The 15,467-nt window shown below is 41.6% G+C and overlaps 5 protein-coding genes across 5 annotated transcripts in view; 4 read left to right on the plus strand and 1 right to left on the minus strand.

The window, feature by feature from the left end:
* Nucleotides 1–810: 810 nt before the first annotated feature.
* LOC128892483 (uncharacterized) lies at nucleotides 811–1,879 on the minus strand (the record flags this gene model as incomplete). The annotated part of the gene is given in 4 exon segments (XM_054152925.1): nucleotides 811–861; nucleotides 1,080–1,408; nucleotides 1,493–1,741; nucleotides 1,777–1,879. Coding segments are annotated over 4 exon segments (732 nt in total), but the record flags the coding sequence as incomplete, so codon positions are not given.
* Nucleotides 1,684–2,733, plus strand: LOC128892485 (putative uncharacterized protein DDB_G0289963). The gene is given in 3 exon segments (XM_054152926.1): nucleotides 1,684–2,313; nucleotides 2,315–2,338; nucleotides 2,340–2,733. Coding segments are annotated over 3 exon segments (846 nt in total). The 5' UTR covers nucleotides 1,684–1,885.
* Nucleotides 2,734–4,091: 1,358 nt separating this feature from the next.
* LOC128892559 (cuticle protein 63-like) lies at nucleotides 4,092–5,738 on the plus strand. The gene is made up of 3 exons (XM_054153096.1): nucleotides 4,092–4,229; nucleotides 4,346–4,525; nucleotides 5,342–5,738. The coding sequence occupies exons 1-3, from the start codon at nucleotides 4,215–4,217 to the stop codon at nucleotides 5,633–5,635; spliced, it is 489 nt and encodes a 162-aa protein (XP_054009071.1). The 5' UTR covers nucleotides 4,092–4,214; the 3' UTR covers nucleotides 5,636–5,738.
* Nucleotides 5,739–10,939: 5,201 nt separating this feature from the next.
* On the plus strand, nucleotides 10,940–11,308 carry LOC128892486 (larval cuticle protein F1-like). The gene has a single exon (XM_054152927.1). The coding sequence runs from the start codon at nucleotides 10,940–10,942 to the stop codon at nucleotides 11,306–11,308; it is 369 nt and encodes a 122-aa protein (XP_054008902.1).
* Nucleotides 11,309–13,665: 2,357 nt separating this feature from the next.
* The window catches only part of LOC128892487 (putative uncharacterized protein DDB_G0290521), a 2,184-nt gene continuing 382 nt past the window's right edge, over nucleotides 13,666–15,467 (plus strand). Inside the window, exons 1-3 of the mRNA XM_054152928.1 lie at nucleotides 13,666–13,833; nucleotides 14,087–14,197; nucleotides 14,889–15,164. Of these exons, the coding sequence (XP_054008903.1) occupies nucleotides 13,666–13,833; nucleotides 14,087–14,197; nucleotides 14,889–15,164 (555 nt within the window). The remainder of the gene's footprint in view (nucleotides 13,834–14,086; nucleotides 14,198–14,888; nucleotides 15,165–15,467) is intronic.

Consider the following 15,467-nt stretch of genomic DNA (forward strand, 5'->3'; position numbering starts at 1 on the left):
GCCCCGATATATATTATATATAAAACGAAAGAACGCGTAGCCTGTACGTTGAGAGCGAATCGAAAATAAATTCAAACGACGTTCTTCTCAGCGTGTCTCCTTCTTAATTCCTGTACCATTGTTCCGGCGATCGATCGATCGAACGAACGGGAACGATCCTCGAAGGGAATCGACTCGGAACGCGTACGCAGGTCGACGTCTCTTATTCCCCTTGATCCGTTTAAACCAGGACTTCTTCAACTTTTTTTCATTCAATCCAAAAAATATGAAATAAAGATATGTAAATATTTTGCGATGATTTATTGACTAGGTTACAATATACATATATTTGTTGGCGTTCAAACGGTGTATCGTTATTAAAACCTGCCTGAACGTCATTCAGAAGATATTATTCCAGTCTTGTATCTTTTAATCTAGTCGCATTTCGAATCTACCTCAGGGATTAGATCAAGTCTTCATTTTTATCACCTCCCTGCTACATATACACAGTCAGTCCCATAAGTATTTCGCATCTTCTATGTCTCTTAAAAACATTTGTCTAAATTACGTATTAAGGTCGAGTCAGGCTATACGACACGGACCGTCACGTTCCGGCAACGACACGACAAAACATTAAAACACGCGTTTTAATGAAACTGTTCACACTATACGACACTGACCTGCACGTTTCGTCAATGGAATGTATCGAGACGTACCGGCACCGACCGACATTCTAGCGAACAATGTTTTGTCGGTCCGTGTCGGTACGTATTGATGCTTTTGTCAATTTGAAAGAGTACAGAATAGGTCAGGAAAAATGAATAGAAAATGTTAAGGCCTATGTGCCGTTATATGCAACAAACCATCCAAAATATATGGATTCTGAATTTAAAGAATTTTATGGAAAGAAATTGCGATTAAATGAGTCAGTCAGGTAAAAGATGTATAATTTATTTTATTTATAACCTAGTTTTATCATATATATATATATATATATATATATCATATTAGCTTAATTTATTGTATCTTGCCATTCAACACGACCGTGTTCTGACAAAAAATTCGTTGAATCCGTCTCGAACAGCAAATGCAGCACTTACAGCACTTCCACCTTGTCGTGGAAAATTTTGCAAATTAAGTTCAGTGGTATGATTATGCTCAAAATCTTGTATAATATTTCTGCAATCTCGGAGATAATTATGCAAAATGCACGTAGTCGAAACGATTTTATCTGCATTTTCTGGTTTTAACTTCAATCTTCGATTATAAAGTTGAAATTTTTGGCTCAGCATTCCGAATGGATTTTCCGAAACTCTTCGTGCACGAGAGAGACGGTAGTTGAGAATTCTTTTTGATCTATCCTCCTGAATTTGCAAACCAAGATAAGATCTCAACAAATATTTTTTTAACGAAAATGCCTCATCGCCAACTATGACATAAGGCATAATGGTTTGCGTATTAGGGAGCTCAGTGTCTTTGGGAACATTTAATTAATTTTTTTCAAGAGCTTTGCCCAATTTAGAACTGACAAATAGGCCTCCATCGCTATTCCTACCATATCCGCCTATGTTTACTGCAATGAATTTATAATGTGCATACACTAATGCTAAGAGTACTATTGAAAACGTTTTCTTATAATTAAAAAATTGAGATCCACTGTCTGCGGGAGCTTGAATGATAACGTGTTTCCCATCGAGAGCACCGATACAATTAGGAAAATTCCAAATATCAAAAAATTCTTCGGCAGTTTTTTTCCATTTATCTGTGTAGGATTTTCCATTGTTAATGGCATTCAACTCTCTATTATCGCTTCATATACTTGAATAATACTTGATTACACTGTTGAATCACCGAGTCGATAACTGGTAGCTATTGTTCTAAATGAATCACCAGTAGCTAAGAACCTATGAAAATAGAAACATTGTATTTTCACTTTTTTTTAGTGGCTGTTCGTAAAAAATCATGGACGAGTCTGCGAGATTCTTTTAGAAGAGCTTTGAAAAAAAAATGTGATACAAAAAGCGGACAGGTTGCTTCAAAAATAAAAAAATGGAGATTTGAAGATGAAATATCGTTTTTATCACCTTTTATGCAAGAAAGGGACACATATAGTAATTTAAAAAATATTAGTGATGATGACAATGAGGGTGAACCGAATGAACACGAATATGATGATAAGAACAATGACAAAAGAAATGATCAAAACGATAATAGAAGAGATGATCAAAATAACAATATAGGATATAATCTGAATGAGGATGATGAGAAAAATGATGATTTGGATGAAGAGATAAATATTAAGGATGAAAAAAAGAAAAAAGAAAAAAATATCAACTAGAAATAAGAGAAAGAAATTTCAACCACCAGAAACGGATATCAGCAGTAATGATGAAATATCTATTAGGAAAAAAAAGTGCTAAAGAGCCCAATGCAATAGATACATTTTTTTCGAGTATTGCATCAATTGTAACAAATTTTTCGCCCTATTACCAAAATATAGCCAAACTACAAATATTCCCAATCATTAGTGAACTGAAAATGAAACAAATTATGCAAGAACAATCATTTCATCAACCTAAAACACCCACAAAACATTCTTCACAACAGCAACCATATTATACTGGACCATCAACGTCAACATCACTATCGTCATCAACCATACAACTCAAACATACAAACTCAACTCCACCTTCAATAATTCCATCGCCATCATGTTATGATTTTCCGCATTCATATGGTAATAAGACCATGTAAATTACATATTGTAATAAAAATATTTATCTGATACAAACTGTAAGTCTTTCTGTCGGTGAAATTGCCTCGCGAAACGATGTACTTTGTTTTTGTAGCACGGGTTCAATTAATTTTAATAATTCAACAAATTTATATTGCGGCATTCTAAAATATTGATAAAACTTGTCGTCATATTTCAGTAAATCATTGAACAATGTCCAATGTTCTCCTTCAAGTTTTCTCTTTTTTAATAATGGATGTACCCATATTCGATTTCTTTTTTTAAATTTTTTTAATTCGGTTTCTTCTTCGTCTAAAAGTAAGGCTACAGAAGCCAAATCATCGTCGCCGGATGATCCATCCATCGTGACAGTTACGGAAACAGTGTGAATATATGCATTAATTTGTCATGTCGTGTCGTACAGTCTGAATCGACCTTTATGAATCCACAAATGCATTTACCCAATTATGCAAAACGTTCGGTGCTCCTTGGAAAACCGACCAAGGCTTCCACGAGTTTTCCAGGGCCTCTTCCATGCTCCATTACTCGTTCATTCGAGACCCGGTATGGAATAATATTAGAATCTATCGGGATCTGACGCCACAGATTCCAAGCGATCCCATCCGGTCTCGAGTCGTCGTCTGGGAGTAATGGTTCCTTCGCGTTCTCGGGGCTCAACCGTATATGCATCACGTATATGGGCTCAACGGTCGCGACTCTCACGGGTCATCGAGCGTGTTGCGAGGATGGAACGATGACGTCTCGTCAACGGCATCGTTACGGTCGAGATGGTTAGCGATTCTTCCACGAGGCTCGCGGCACGTTCCACATCCGATCGGTCGAGGTCCCATCAGAGGTTAATCCGGTCGCGGTTGGCGAAGCACAAACGTACAGGATCGCAGACACGCAGGCTGTATAATTACGACGGCAGATAAAGACGCCGACGTCGCTCGATAGCAAGAACAGCGGCACTAACGTATCAACGTGATTTCTCAAGGATTCCGGCGCGAAGAAAGGATTTTTCTCACAGTAAAAACGATGCTTTACTATCGGTTCGGTGTATCGCGGTGTTCAAGACGGTGCTCTTGTCCTCCTTAAGCGTTCAAACAGCTCCCGCAAGGTCGGCGAGGATAGGCGTTGGAAACGAGCCGGTGTAGCACGCCCCGTTCGACTAATCACACCTTAACCCAAACATCGACGACGGTGCACGTTCGTTTAGATGCAAGAGGCTGTAACCTTACCGACACAGTCGCGAAACGGTTCGTACTTGAACGAGAAGAAACTTTTTCCCCAGTTTCCGCCGTTCTCTCTCGAGATCGATGGGGAGGAACGAAGGAACTGCGGGGGACACGAGATATCCCGGCTATAGAAAACCGCACTAGGTATAAGGGGGAACGGACGAATGGGATATATAAAACGTCTACGAGCTACGGGATCGTCTAGTCGATCTGCTCGATAGTTTGCATACGTCGAATAAGGTTCACGGAGGCGTTAAACGAATATGTACTGCAAGTTGGTGAGTAACGGCAGGTCAAGTCGTGGTTTCCATAATTTCGATAGGTTGAATTTGTTTAGAGTTGTATTCGCGGTCGTTGGTGGAATCGATATATTTTAATATATATTTCCGCGTAGTTGGTGTTCCTTGCTGGCGTGGCCTATGCTTCGGCTGGTTTACACACGGGATACGAGAATTATGGATACGGTAGCTACGGACTCAATCACGGACTCGCGGCGGCTGCAGCATCCCCGTACGCTCCCATCACATACGTGCACCCAGCACCCGTCGCTACCAGCTACTCGAACTCCTACAAAGTAAGCTTTAGGTCCTGTCATTTTATTATGGGCCACAGCAGATCTTTACGCAAAATAAAATTTTTGCAAACGTATCCATAAAAATTAACCCTTCGCACTCGAGAGGTGACTCTCAATCACCATTAGGTTTCACGCAGCTAATCTATCAGCAATAATGTTTTTGTAGGTTTAATTTCTTTGGAACTCGAAATGTCAATAAAATGATTGTCGGTACGGTAAAGGTGACCTGATTCTCAAATCTCGATAGCTTAGCATTCGTGACGATAGAATGCTAAGAAAGCATCTCGAGTTGCAGGTAGATACTAAAAAAAGGCATCGAATGCAAAGGGTTAAACCTAAATAGGAATTTATTTTACTCTGCAAATGTTATAATATAAACTTTACTTTAGACACTTTTTTTTATATATATTCTCGCATATTGTTGGCATTTTGTATTTTCTTACGCGTTGAAATTTCTTATGAGTGAATAGAAATTCGCAGTCTAATTACGAGTATTCTCACTCGCGAGCAATTTTAACATTTTACTTCCTAAGCTTTCAGCCCAGTCACTTTATTATGGGTGACAGCAGATCTTTACGCAAAATAAAATCTTTGCAAACGTACCCACAAGAATTAAACCTAAATAGGAATTTATTTTACTCTGCAAATGTTACATATAATATAAACTTTACTTTCGACACTATTTTTATATTCTCTCAGATTGTACGGATTTTGTAGTTTCATGATCGTTGAAATTTCCTATGAGTGCATACAAATCCACAGTTTAATTATAAGTATATTCTCATTTGCGAACAATTTTAACATTTCTACTTTCAGGTTGCATTGGCACCTACGACCAAATATGCGTTAGCACCACCGGTGAGCAAAGTGTTCTACAACGTACCGTCGCCGATTTCAAAGATCGGTTACGTTCCCTCGACGTACGTCGCCTACCCTCAGAGTTACAGCTCGCTCATCTCGTACCCAGGCTCTCTTGGATACGGATACAAGTACAAAGACGGATTAGGGCTGGGCTATGGATACGGTTACGGAAGCGGATACGACTCGGGCTATGCCTCCGCTATTGCACACGGATATCCCACTGGCTACGACCACTTATCCAAATATTAAACTTGTTCGACGATTCCCTCGCGAGCTGTAACGAAACTCAGGATACTGCGAGTGTAGTTAGGGTGATTTCTCGAAATAAAGAAAAGTAACAAAAGTGAAACGATATTCGATTGGTTTTCCTAATTTCCACGAGACTGAATCATTTTTTCTCTTAATCATTCCCTCAGCAGGCTCTTTTACACCTTGCGTAACGAATGACCCCGTCGACAATTAGCCGTCGCCATGAATATTAAAATGCCCGCTTGACGCTTTCGTTATATTTACGACGCCATAATCGCCGTAACACCATAACGTAAGTAATAACAGAACGCGAGATAATTAATCCCGCCCGTGGAGCGGTGAAAGTAGCAGATTCTTATCTTTAATACGAGCTCGACAAGGTGGTAACAGGAAAATACGACGATGATTCGCTGTTACAGCATTTTCAACAGACGCGACGGCCGCAGGAACTGAGAACAAAAATACTCTGTCGCAATACACAAAGCGATCGAACAATGGAGATGATATTGCTCCGAATTCCATTATGGTTCATTCATCGTTTCACGTCATCGTTTGTGTCTCCTTTGGACAAAGCTCCGGTGAAATATAAACTATTCGAAAAGTACTCGAACAATGCTTCTCATTCGAGTCACGACGCGCAGATGGATAATAAAGTTCGAAAGCGCGGAGGCGTAACGCGAGAAGACTATGGTCTTTTTGTTTTTTGTAGGCCAAAAAGAAAGAGTTACCTCTACGAGTTCGTAACGGATGGAAGAGTAGATCAAGGTCGAATAAAGGCGGGGTTCGTTCTACATGTCCACGTTTTTGGTTATTTTTTCATACCTCCTGCTGGTCGTTCGTCAATACGAAAAATAAATTTAATAATATTTCTTCTGTTTCTTTGTATGTGAAACATAACTAATAAATTAAAAGCGATGGGGTTGGTGTAATAAAGCATAGATGAAAAATAAATTTAATAATAGTAGTTCTGTTTCTTTGTATGTGAAACATAACTAATACATTAAAAGCGATGGGGTTAGTGAAATAATGCATAGATGAAGAGAGAAGTATCTATTTATGCTTCTCTGTTACTGGATACAGTGCTATAGCGTGTTGGAACGGTACTGCGTCGCGATAGTCATCATTCATAGAGCAACGTTATGTTGCGAACGAGAGAGAATCGTTGGAGACTAGCCAAGAAGAAGTTACGATCGTGGTTGCGAATGAGTCAGTGGAAGAGTTATGAAATTTTACAAATGTATTAATGCAATGAATGATTGCAACGACAGTTGCTATATAGATCCCCTGCGAGAAGATGGCCTCTGGTAGCGACCACAACCACTTCTCTTAAACTTACTCCAAAAGGGCTTTTTATCTCATTATATAGATTGCGACTTGATCCTTGTTAGAATTAACGAAGTAAAATGGTCACTCTAGATGGAATTTTTTAAGAATGACGCAGTTCGTGAACGACGCCATAGATCGTCTCCTTGGAGAACTATATAACGTATAAACTATACGTATGTTTGACTTTACGTATGTCAGACCAACGACACAGGAATCTGTGTTTCGCTTCTATATGCCTCAACCTTGCTTCACCGTGCTCACAGAACAACAGAAGACGCGCGAGTCGAGTTCGTGATCGATACGAACCTCGAGTGATTCGATTCTCGACGTCTTCGAGCTCTTTTATAGCGATGCGTCCTCCCTTACGCGGGGCCCGATAGGCTTTCCGCGTTTCGTGTCGTAATACGAAAGCGTTCGCGCGATGTCGGACGGTTCGAGGCCTTCCTGATTCGGGCGTTGCTAACGACTATCGTCGATCTTGAACCGGACCTTCTTTTTTCGTCCATCGACCTCCAACGATCACTCGATTCCCCCGATCGTGATTTCTATGCGTTGCCGTGATCGAACAAAGAATACAGGAAAAGCAGGGGCCGAAAAAACGAGATCATATATCCTCTTGGAGAACGTTCACCGACGCCTCGAGTTCGTGGGAGTAGAGAGTGGGGCACACGTGAAGTACGAAACGCGACCTTGCTACGAAATGCGCGGCCAATCGTTGACAAATAAAAGAAAGATCGAGAAGACAGCTGGAAGAGAGAAAGAGAGAGGCGATAGGGGGCGAGAGATTTAGATGAGGTGAACTGGTTTCGGAAAGATCGAACTCTTTGTTTGATCCTCTGGACTCCGCGTACAGCGTCTGCGTATATTTGAGGGTTTTCGAGGATTTTTTTAAATAAAACATTGTTTTGTCGATGTACAAATTTTTCGATCGTTTAATTACAGAAGATAAGATGATCCGCGTAATATGGGTTCGCACGAGTATTACGGGAACGCTCCTTGCGAGTAATTAATTCACTTAGTTTGGTCGGGCACCATTTCGGATATTTACGGGGCTTAATAACATATTTCGGGACATATAAATCAATGGAAGTATAAATATACAGAAAATCGATAGCTAAATCTAGCTGCGAGTATAATAATGGATTATCTCAGGGGACAATACCAAAATAATCGCAAATACATTGATAATCGCCAAGCTTAAGGTCGTAATAAGCATTATGCATACGTATAAAGTTGTTTATAGCAATTAATTGAATACAAATTATGGATGGAGTGGTGCAATGATCCATAGACGTGACGCCGTCAGCGGAGGGACTGACTTCTGTAACGTTATGCTTCGCAAATTCAATCAAGCTAAATAGCTAAATCTAGCAACAAGTTAAATAACACGATATCGCGGGGGACAGTATCAAAATAATCGCGAATTCCTGATAACCTCCGTGATTAATGTCATAATAAATATTATATGAACGAGTTAGATTACAGCGGTTAACTATGTATGTAAATAACGAAGGATTTCACCTACCGATCGAACAGCAAGACTTCATTAATGGAAAGAGTGTCTGCTGTAACATTTATGGAATACCTATGTGCTAGTCTCTTTTTTTGTTTTTAATTGTCCGCGTACGAAAACAATTTCCCCATCTTTCAAATATTTCGACAGTTCAGTGGCTCAAGATCATTTCGGTAAAATATTAAAGCAAGAGTCTCAAAATTGCTCGATTTATGCATGTTTGAAGGACGCGGCGTCCAGACAGTCGCTGGCTGCATGTAAAACTTTAAACGCGTTTCTCAAGAACTACTTGACCGATTTACTTGATATTTTGCAAACATATCAAGGAAACGTGCCGCTATCGTCGTTACTGAATGTACGCTCGTACCTTCCACTCCGCGCCATTTTAGGTCCAAGTTCTTCAAAAGTCTTCTCAGAGAATAGAGAACGTTTGAAAGTTGCACCTCCCGCGGGACAGGAATGAAAAATGAACGAAACGACGCGAAAAATACCCGAGCGCATTCGTTACACATGCATGAAATCAGGTATTCAGTTTCGCAAAACGGTGTCACAATGCCGTCCTCGGTTTGCCACACCAGCGGTGTCCTTCCTAGACGACACGCGTCGGTATGCGTCACGACGCGTCGCGATATCCCAAACTGGGCGTTAAAATGGATTACTAATTGTTACACAATCGCGTGGTTGGTTGAGGTAAACACAAGGTATAACGTAACGTTATCGGTATCGGCATTAACATCGATCAGTACAGAAGGCGTTACGTTATCGTAGAAATGCACACCGGATTACCGGATAGGAATCGCGTTTATTAATTAACGTACAGTCAGTCCATCGGTTAACTAACTGGAGTTATCTCGAAATACGAGTGTCGTTCGCCCGTTATAGACGCTATGTAATCGGCGGATCGATTCAGTGGCTAGCTCGTCTTCGATGGACCAAGTTCTCGAAACTGAAACGAGTGGAACTCGACTGTTTGACCGAAGACGAAAGGTCGCGGAGGCGAACGACACCGGATGTTCGATCGAACCGACAGGGTACCCAATGCTTGGTACACTCCACGACAAAAATCATGGGAGACATCTGGATTTTTAGGATTGTTTAAGGCGTTAGGCTACTTTGACACTAACAAAATTAGATGCGTTTGGTTTGAAGCTGTGGGACTTAGGGCCCTCGAATCGAAGAAGATTCGAAGGTTAAATTCTGACAAAATCATGGGTGACACTTGGATTTTTAATATTCTTTAAAGGTTTAGATAAGTTAGAAAATAAAAAAAAATTAGGCGCGTTTGGTCTAAAGCTGTAGGTCTTAGAGTCCCCGAATCGAAGAAGATTCAAAGGTTAAATTCTGACAAAATCATGGGTGACACTTGGATTTTTAAGATTCTTTAAAGGTTTAGATAAGTTTGAAAATAAAAAAAAAATTAGGCGCGTTTGGTCTAAAGCTGTGGGTCTTAGAGTCCCCGAATCGAAGAAGATACGACGGATAAATCCGGACAAAACCATGGGTGATATTTGGATTTTTCGGATTGTTTAAAGGGTTAGATAAGTTTGAAAATAAATAAAAATTAGGTGCGTTTGGTCTAAAGCTGTGGGTCTTAGGGCCCCCGAATCGAAGAAGATACGAAGGTTAAATTCTGACAAAATCATGGGTGACACTTGGATTTTTAAGATTCTTTAAAGGGTTAGATAAGTTTGAAAATAAAAAAAAATTAGGCGCGTTTGGTCTAAAGCTGAGGGGGGCAGGGCCCCCGTGTCGAAGAAGAAACAAAGGTTAAACGCTGTCTGTTAATAACCCGACTCGTCTGAATCTTGAACGACCTAAATATACGTTACCTTAAAGAATCTTTTTTTTCTCCAGCTCCCAGTATTCAGATATTCGAAGCTCCCATAAATTAAACTGTCAATTGCAAGCAACCTTCAATATCAACGAAATTTCCGATCGATCGATCGTGGCTGTAATCGATCAATGCCCAGCACTGTCGACGATTCCCATCGTTTTGCCGAGGAGTGTAGGAACGGTGCTGTCGGCAATGACCTAGGCGTGCCGTAAAAAGAGCGGCGAAGGGCCTTTCGAGTACGTTGCACGCGGATCCAAACGAGGAGTCTGGGATCGGATCCGTAGTCCTTGGCAATGTACTCCCCGCACGGTGATGTTAGCGAAACGCGCGGAGACCCTGAACGCGTCCACTGGCGATGGTAGAAGGGAAAAGTGGTAAACGGCGACGGATTGCGTAGCGTACGAAACGAATCGGGCCCCATCGGGGACGGTACGAAACGGTGGTGGCGAAATGAAGCGGATTCAAGTACACCCGCTCGATTCAAGTACGCTTCGCTGGTGGGAGAGGTCAGAGTGGAGGAATAAAAGCGCACCGGCTCACCTGGTTGAGCATCATTCGACTCTCAGCAATCTCACTTGCTAAGTACAAGTTTCGTGTCAAAGGAAGACAAACGTCAACCCTATCAGCAACCATGTACAAGTTCGTCGCCTTGTTCGCTCTGTTGGCCTGCGCTGTAGCCGCACCAGCACCAGCTCCGGCACCAGCACCAAAACCAGGATTCCTGGCCGCACCGGTTGCTCTTCACGCAGCGCCTGTCGTCCCGGCGGCGCCTTTGGCGGTAGCGCACAGCGTACCCGTCGCCACCAGCTACGCAAATACCTACAAAGTCAGCGTAAAGAGCCCCCTGATCGCCGCGGCCCCCTACATTCACGCTGCACCCGTCGGCGTCGCTCCAGTGGCCACCGCCGCCTTGGTGAAGACTGCCCCCGTCGTCGCCGCTGCTCCAGCAGCAGCGGTCTACGCTCACGGACCCATCGTCGCTGGATACGCAACATACTGAACCAACAAATGGACCGGCAACTCTTCTCTCTCCAGCCGCTCTAGTCGATCCTCTTCCCCTGACGACGACCTCGCTACCGCGGTAATGATCAATCGCGACTCGATGCTGTCGGTTAATCATCGAAAATAAAATCTATACATGCTCAATTCAAAACTGTATTTTATTGTTTCCTTCATCCGTCTGATTCTCCTCTTGCACGTCCCGTCCTGTATCGTTTCTTCCTAGCTTGTAAGAGGAGTTTTTGGAAGGAAGGTGTGGATAGAAGGTACAATTGATAACTTCAGTTGGTCCGAAGCTGAGGGTTTCGAAAGCAGAATTGGAGATGTTAGAGTTTTTCATAGTTATAGCAGAGTTTTTGGGTTGCTAACGAGGGGGAAGGTGGTTGGTGTTATGAATGGAGGGTACAAAGGATTTTTATTTTAAGGATTTAAGTGAAATTTTATTATTTTGTTCGACTGGCTGATTCTCCTCTTCCACGTCCTGTCCTGTATTATTCCTTCCAAGCTTGTAAGAATAGTTTTTAGTTACCTAAGATAAGGGAAGTTGTGGGGTGTTATGAATGGAGGGTACAAAGGATTTTTATTTTATGGACTTTGTTGGATACTTCGGGCCCTTGGCAACTCAAAGTCTACGACCCCGACGGTCAAAAATTAACCAACACCGGGAAAGGTCTTTTGGAATTAGTTTATGACCTGAAAGAGGAAGTCAGCAGACCTTTTTCTGATACAAGAGGTCACCGATAGTTTTCGTTGCATTTTTCCACTGACGTCGAAATACTCAGCTCGATCGTAGTCTCCTTGAGAGCAACATCGCAGCTCCTAACTCTCTGGCCGAAATAAAGAGTGTCTTATAAAAGGGAATAACTGAGTGATAATTATTTTCTAACCCCAATAACCAATAGATTTAAATGAAATTTTATTATTTTGTTCGCCTGGCTGATTCTCCTCTTGCACGTCCTGTGTACCTAAGATAAGGGAATGTGTGTAGCGTTATTGATAGAGGGTATACAAGATAACTGCGGTTGGTACGAAGTTGAGGATTTCGAAAGGAGAATAGGAGATTCGAAAATGATTGGAAAATGTCGAGCAATGCAGAACGACTCGCGAATGAAGATAGACACTCCAAGGATCGAGACGCACGCTAGTCGGAAAATTACTGAAACTCGGAACACAGGAACGAGTACGCGTACTTGCGTCGTTCCAGGAACCGGTTATAATCGTCAACCCGATTTTTGTCGTCTAAACAGGCACGCCCTTGCCTCTTCTCGCGAGGTTACCGATCCCGAGTTTTGCACAGAAACTCACGGATAATGTTTTTCTACATTGCGTCTTTCAAGGGCAACTGCAACTATTGAAATACCATCGAGTTAGTTAGACACATGGTTTTCGATAGGAATGTTTTATCTCCCCTGCAAAGTATTTCTTCAAACATCTTCGCAAACATGTCGAGTATATAGGTCAATAATTTCTTCCATCTGGTTTATCCCCAGATTTGGAAACAGACGCGATTAAGTTAGATTTCCAGCGGGTGGGGGGAAAAACCAATACTCAGGGATTTGTGAAACAGTGCCCATGGAGGGCGGGATACGATAAATTGACAGAGTTACACCAAAAGAGAGATACACCAAAAAATAGGAGAGATGCTGCAACATCCAACTCTCCTATTAACACATAGAAAAGTAGTTTCGAATAACAAATATGAAATAAATGACTGGTTATTATTTCAACGACAAACCGTCGAGTAGCACGTTACATAGACATTACATAGACAGAAGACATAACAATGTCTTCGTATTTTATATCAGAGGGAGCAGACTTCGTTAAAAAGAACGTAATCCAGCTACGACAAATGGTGCCACTATAACGCCGTTTATATAAAAGAATCGATAGACGTTTTAAACGACGTTACAAGCGTATCAGGTATTGAAAACACTCCATCGAAGACACAATGAAGATCTAAAAATGATCGATTATACAAGACAATTACACTTTACTATTTACCTTCTTTTTCCTCTCCAGTTCTATTTATATTTCTTATTTCCATATTTCTCTCCGTGATCACTTGAAATGTCAAATATCGACGAGTTTTTCGGTCATTAAAACTTTGAGTAAATTCTTCATGTCGTTCGGGTCAAATGAGGTCAATCCCCTCCGTTACTCGTCGCGTCGAAATCCCGCGAGTTGTCTCGCTGGACGATCCACCGTTTCCCACGATTTTTACCGTCATTGGAATGCTCGAGAAATAGTTGGAAGTTCGATAAAAATTTCTAGAGATTTTCTATCCCACCGACGAGCGAAGATGGAGGAGAGCAACGCGCCAAGTCCCGCCCCTGACGTCGAGGATGAATACAACGAACGATGTGCAGGGACGGGACCGGTGGTGCAGCAAACGAGGACGAGTTTTCTTTTTACAACACCCCCAGGATCTCTATAAGTACGAGAGGATCGACTCCATCCTCGACCAGAAATAGAAGTGCGTTTCAAGCCGTGCGTGCCAGAAATTTCGCAATCGTCATGTTTGGATACGTGAGTACACTAACGCCCTTAGTTAACGGGACAATCGAGGGAGGGGGAAGGGAGGTGTTCGTAAAATCTGTGAACATGCCACTCTCTTTTTTTTTAATGCTCAATCAGTTGGTTTAAACCGAAGATTTAAAGCTTCTACCTCCTTTGCGTTTTTTGTTGTTAATTTTTCTTGGTGCATAGAGTCGAAATTCGATCGGTTCGTTGTCTTTTCCAAGAATCCAAGGAAAATAATAAAATTACATTACTTTTGTAGATTGTTTTAGCAGTTGTGGTGGGTACGGCCTGCGCCGCGCCAGCTTCCCCGGCCGAATCTCCGGAACCTTCTCCGCTACCTAACCCAACACCAGTACCCACTTTGCTAAAGGTAACTGATTGACATTCAAAGGAGTATAAAAGTGGGGGACTGCACTTTAGTGCCGCACAGTGGATGCTCGGTAGCCATAACTCAAATCGGGAGAGCAACACATATTTTGCACAGCATATGCAGGACGTGTGTTAGGTCACAACGATGGAATCAATTTCTTAAAGTGATGTTTTTAAAATGAAGGTTGTATTACGGATAACGTTATGGTATAATTTTTATCGGAATAAATAATGTGCAGTTTGGACTCGACTTTTTCGTGAGTAATTCCGATCCGGTCTGGATTCTGATTCGGACTGCACTGTTGAAAATATGGTGTTAATTTAACGCAAATCACATGTTGGTCCAGCAATATTTTTGAGTTAATTCATGCTCTTAAATACATAGATTAACACAGTCAATAACTTTAACATAATTGTTATGGTAATTACCTACAGTATTTTGTCATTACAGAACTTCTATATAACATTAAAACTAAATAATATGAATTAAACAATATCTATCTACCTGATATAATCGAGATATCTATTTCTTCTTTTTTAAATATAATCACGTGTTAATTAAGCGTGAGCGTCTTCAGCCAAACAACGCTGACTTAGTGTTGCCTTTACAGCTCACGAATCTTATTGAATCTAAATAAAACAATGTTGATACGCAAGAACACATAATTTTCAACTGTGTGCATTTGTTCTAGGTGCCATCTCCTGAACGGTCACCTCTACCAACGCTGACTTCGGATGCGGTGCCAGCAGCATCATCGTCATCAGCAGCTGAATTAGCACTGCCAGCACCATTACCGTCATCTGCAGCTGGATTGGCACTGCCAGCAGGACGGTCTCCCGCCTCTTCTGGAAAAGCTCTCTCCCTAATATCTGAAATCAAAACGCCAGCCTCGACAGCGAAACTCGCGCATGTGATCGCCCCCATAGCGACGCCGATAGCCGCATCGCCGATTCTTTCGCCCCTGCAGGTTTGTACGAAGCTACTATTTCGTCGTTAACATATTTCTCAATGATTTCTATACATGGAGCACTGATGCATTTAAGTTTCTGCCAAAAATTGAAGGTGGGATATCGTGCTTCATATCCTCGAGGTGGTATGTCAGGATATTATGAATTCTGGTGTAATAATTCCTATCTATGAGGCATTAGTGCAATGAAATTCATTTTGTTCCGAGTCTAAAAACTCTTACGCCAGGAAATTATGAATTCGGGCGTAACAACCCCTATCTATGAGGCATCGGTGCAATGCAACTTATATTTTCTTCGAGTCT

This window comes from Hylaeus anthracinus, unplaced genomic scaffold, assembly GCF_026225885.1.
Source record: "Hylaeus anthracinus isolate JK02 unplaced genomic scaffold, UHH_iyHylAnth1.0_haploid 12002, whole genome shotgun sequence".
NCBI classification, from domain to species: domain Eukaryota; kingdom Metazoa; phylum Arthropoda; class Insecta; order Hymenoptera; family Colletidae; genus Hylaeus; species Hylaeus anthracinus.

Bases quoted from the DNA above. Each gene is read 5' to 3' on its own strand.
- LOC128892559 (XM_054153096.1), top strand. The intron at 4,526-5,341 runs GTAAGCTTTAGG...TTCTACTTTCAG, and splicing joins GCTACTCGAACTCCTACAAA to GTTGCATTGGCACCTACGAC.
- LOC128892486 (XM_054152927.1), top strand. From the start codon at position 10,940: ATGTACAAGTTCGTCGCCTTGTTCGCTCTGTTGGCCTGCGCTGTAGCC.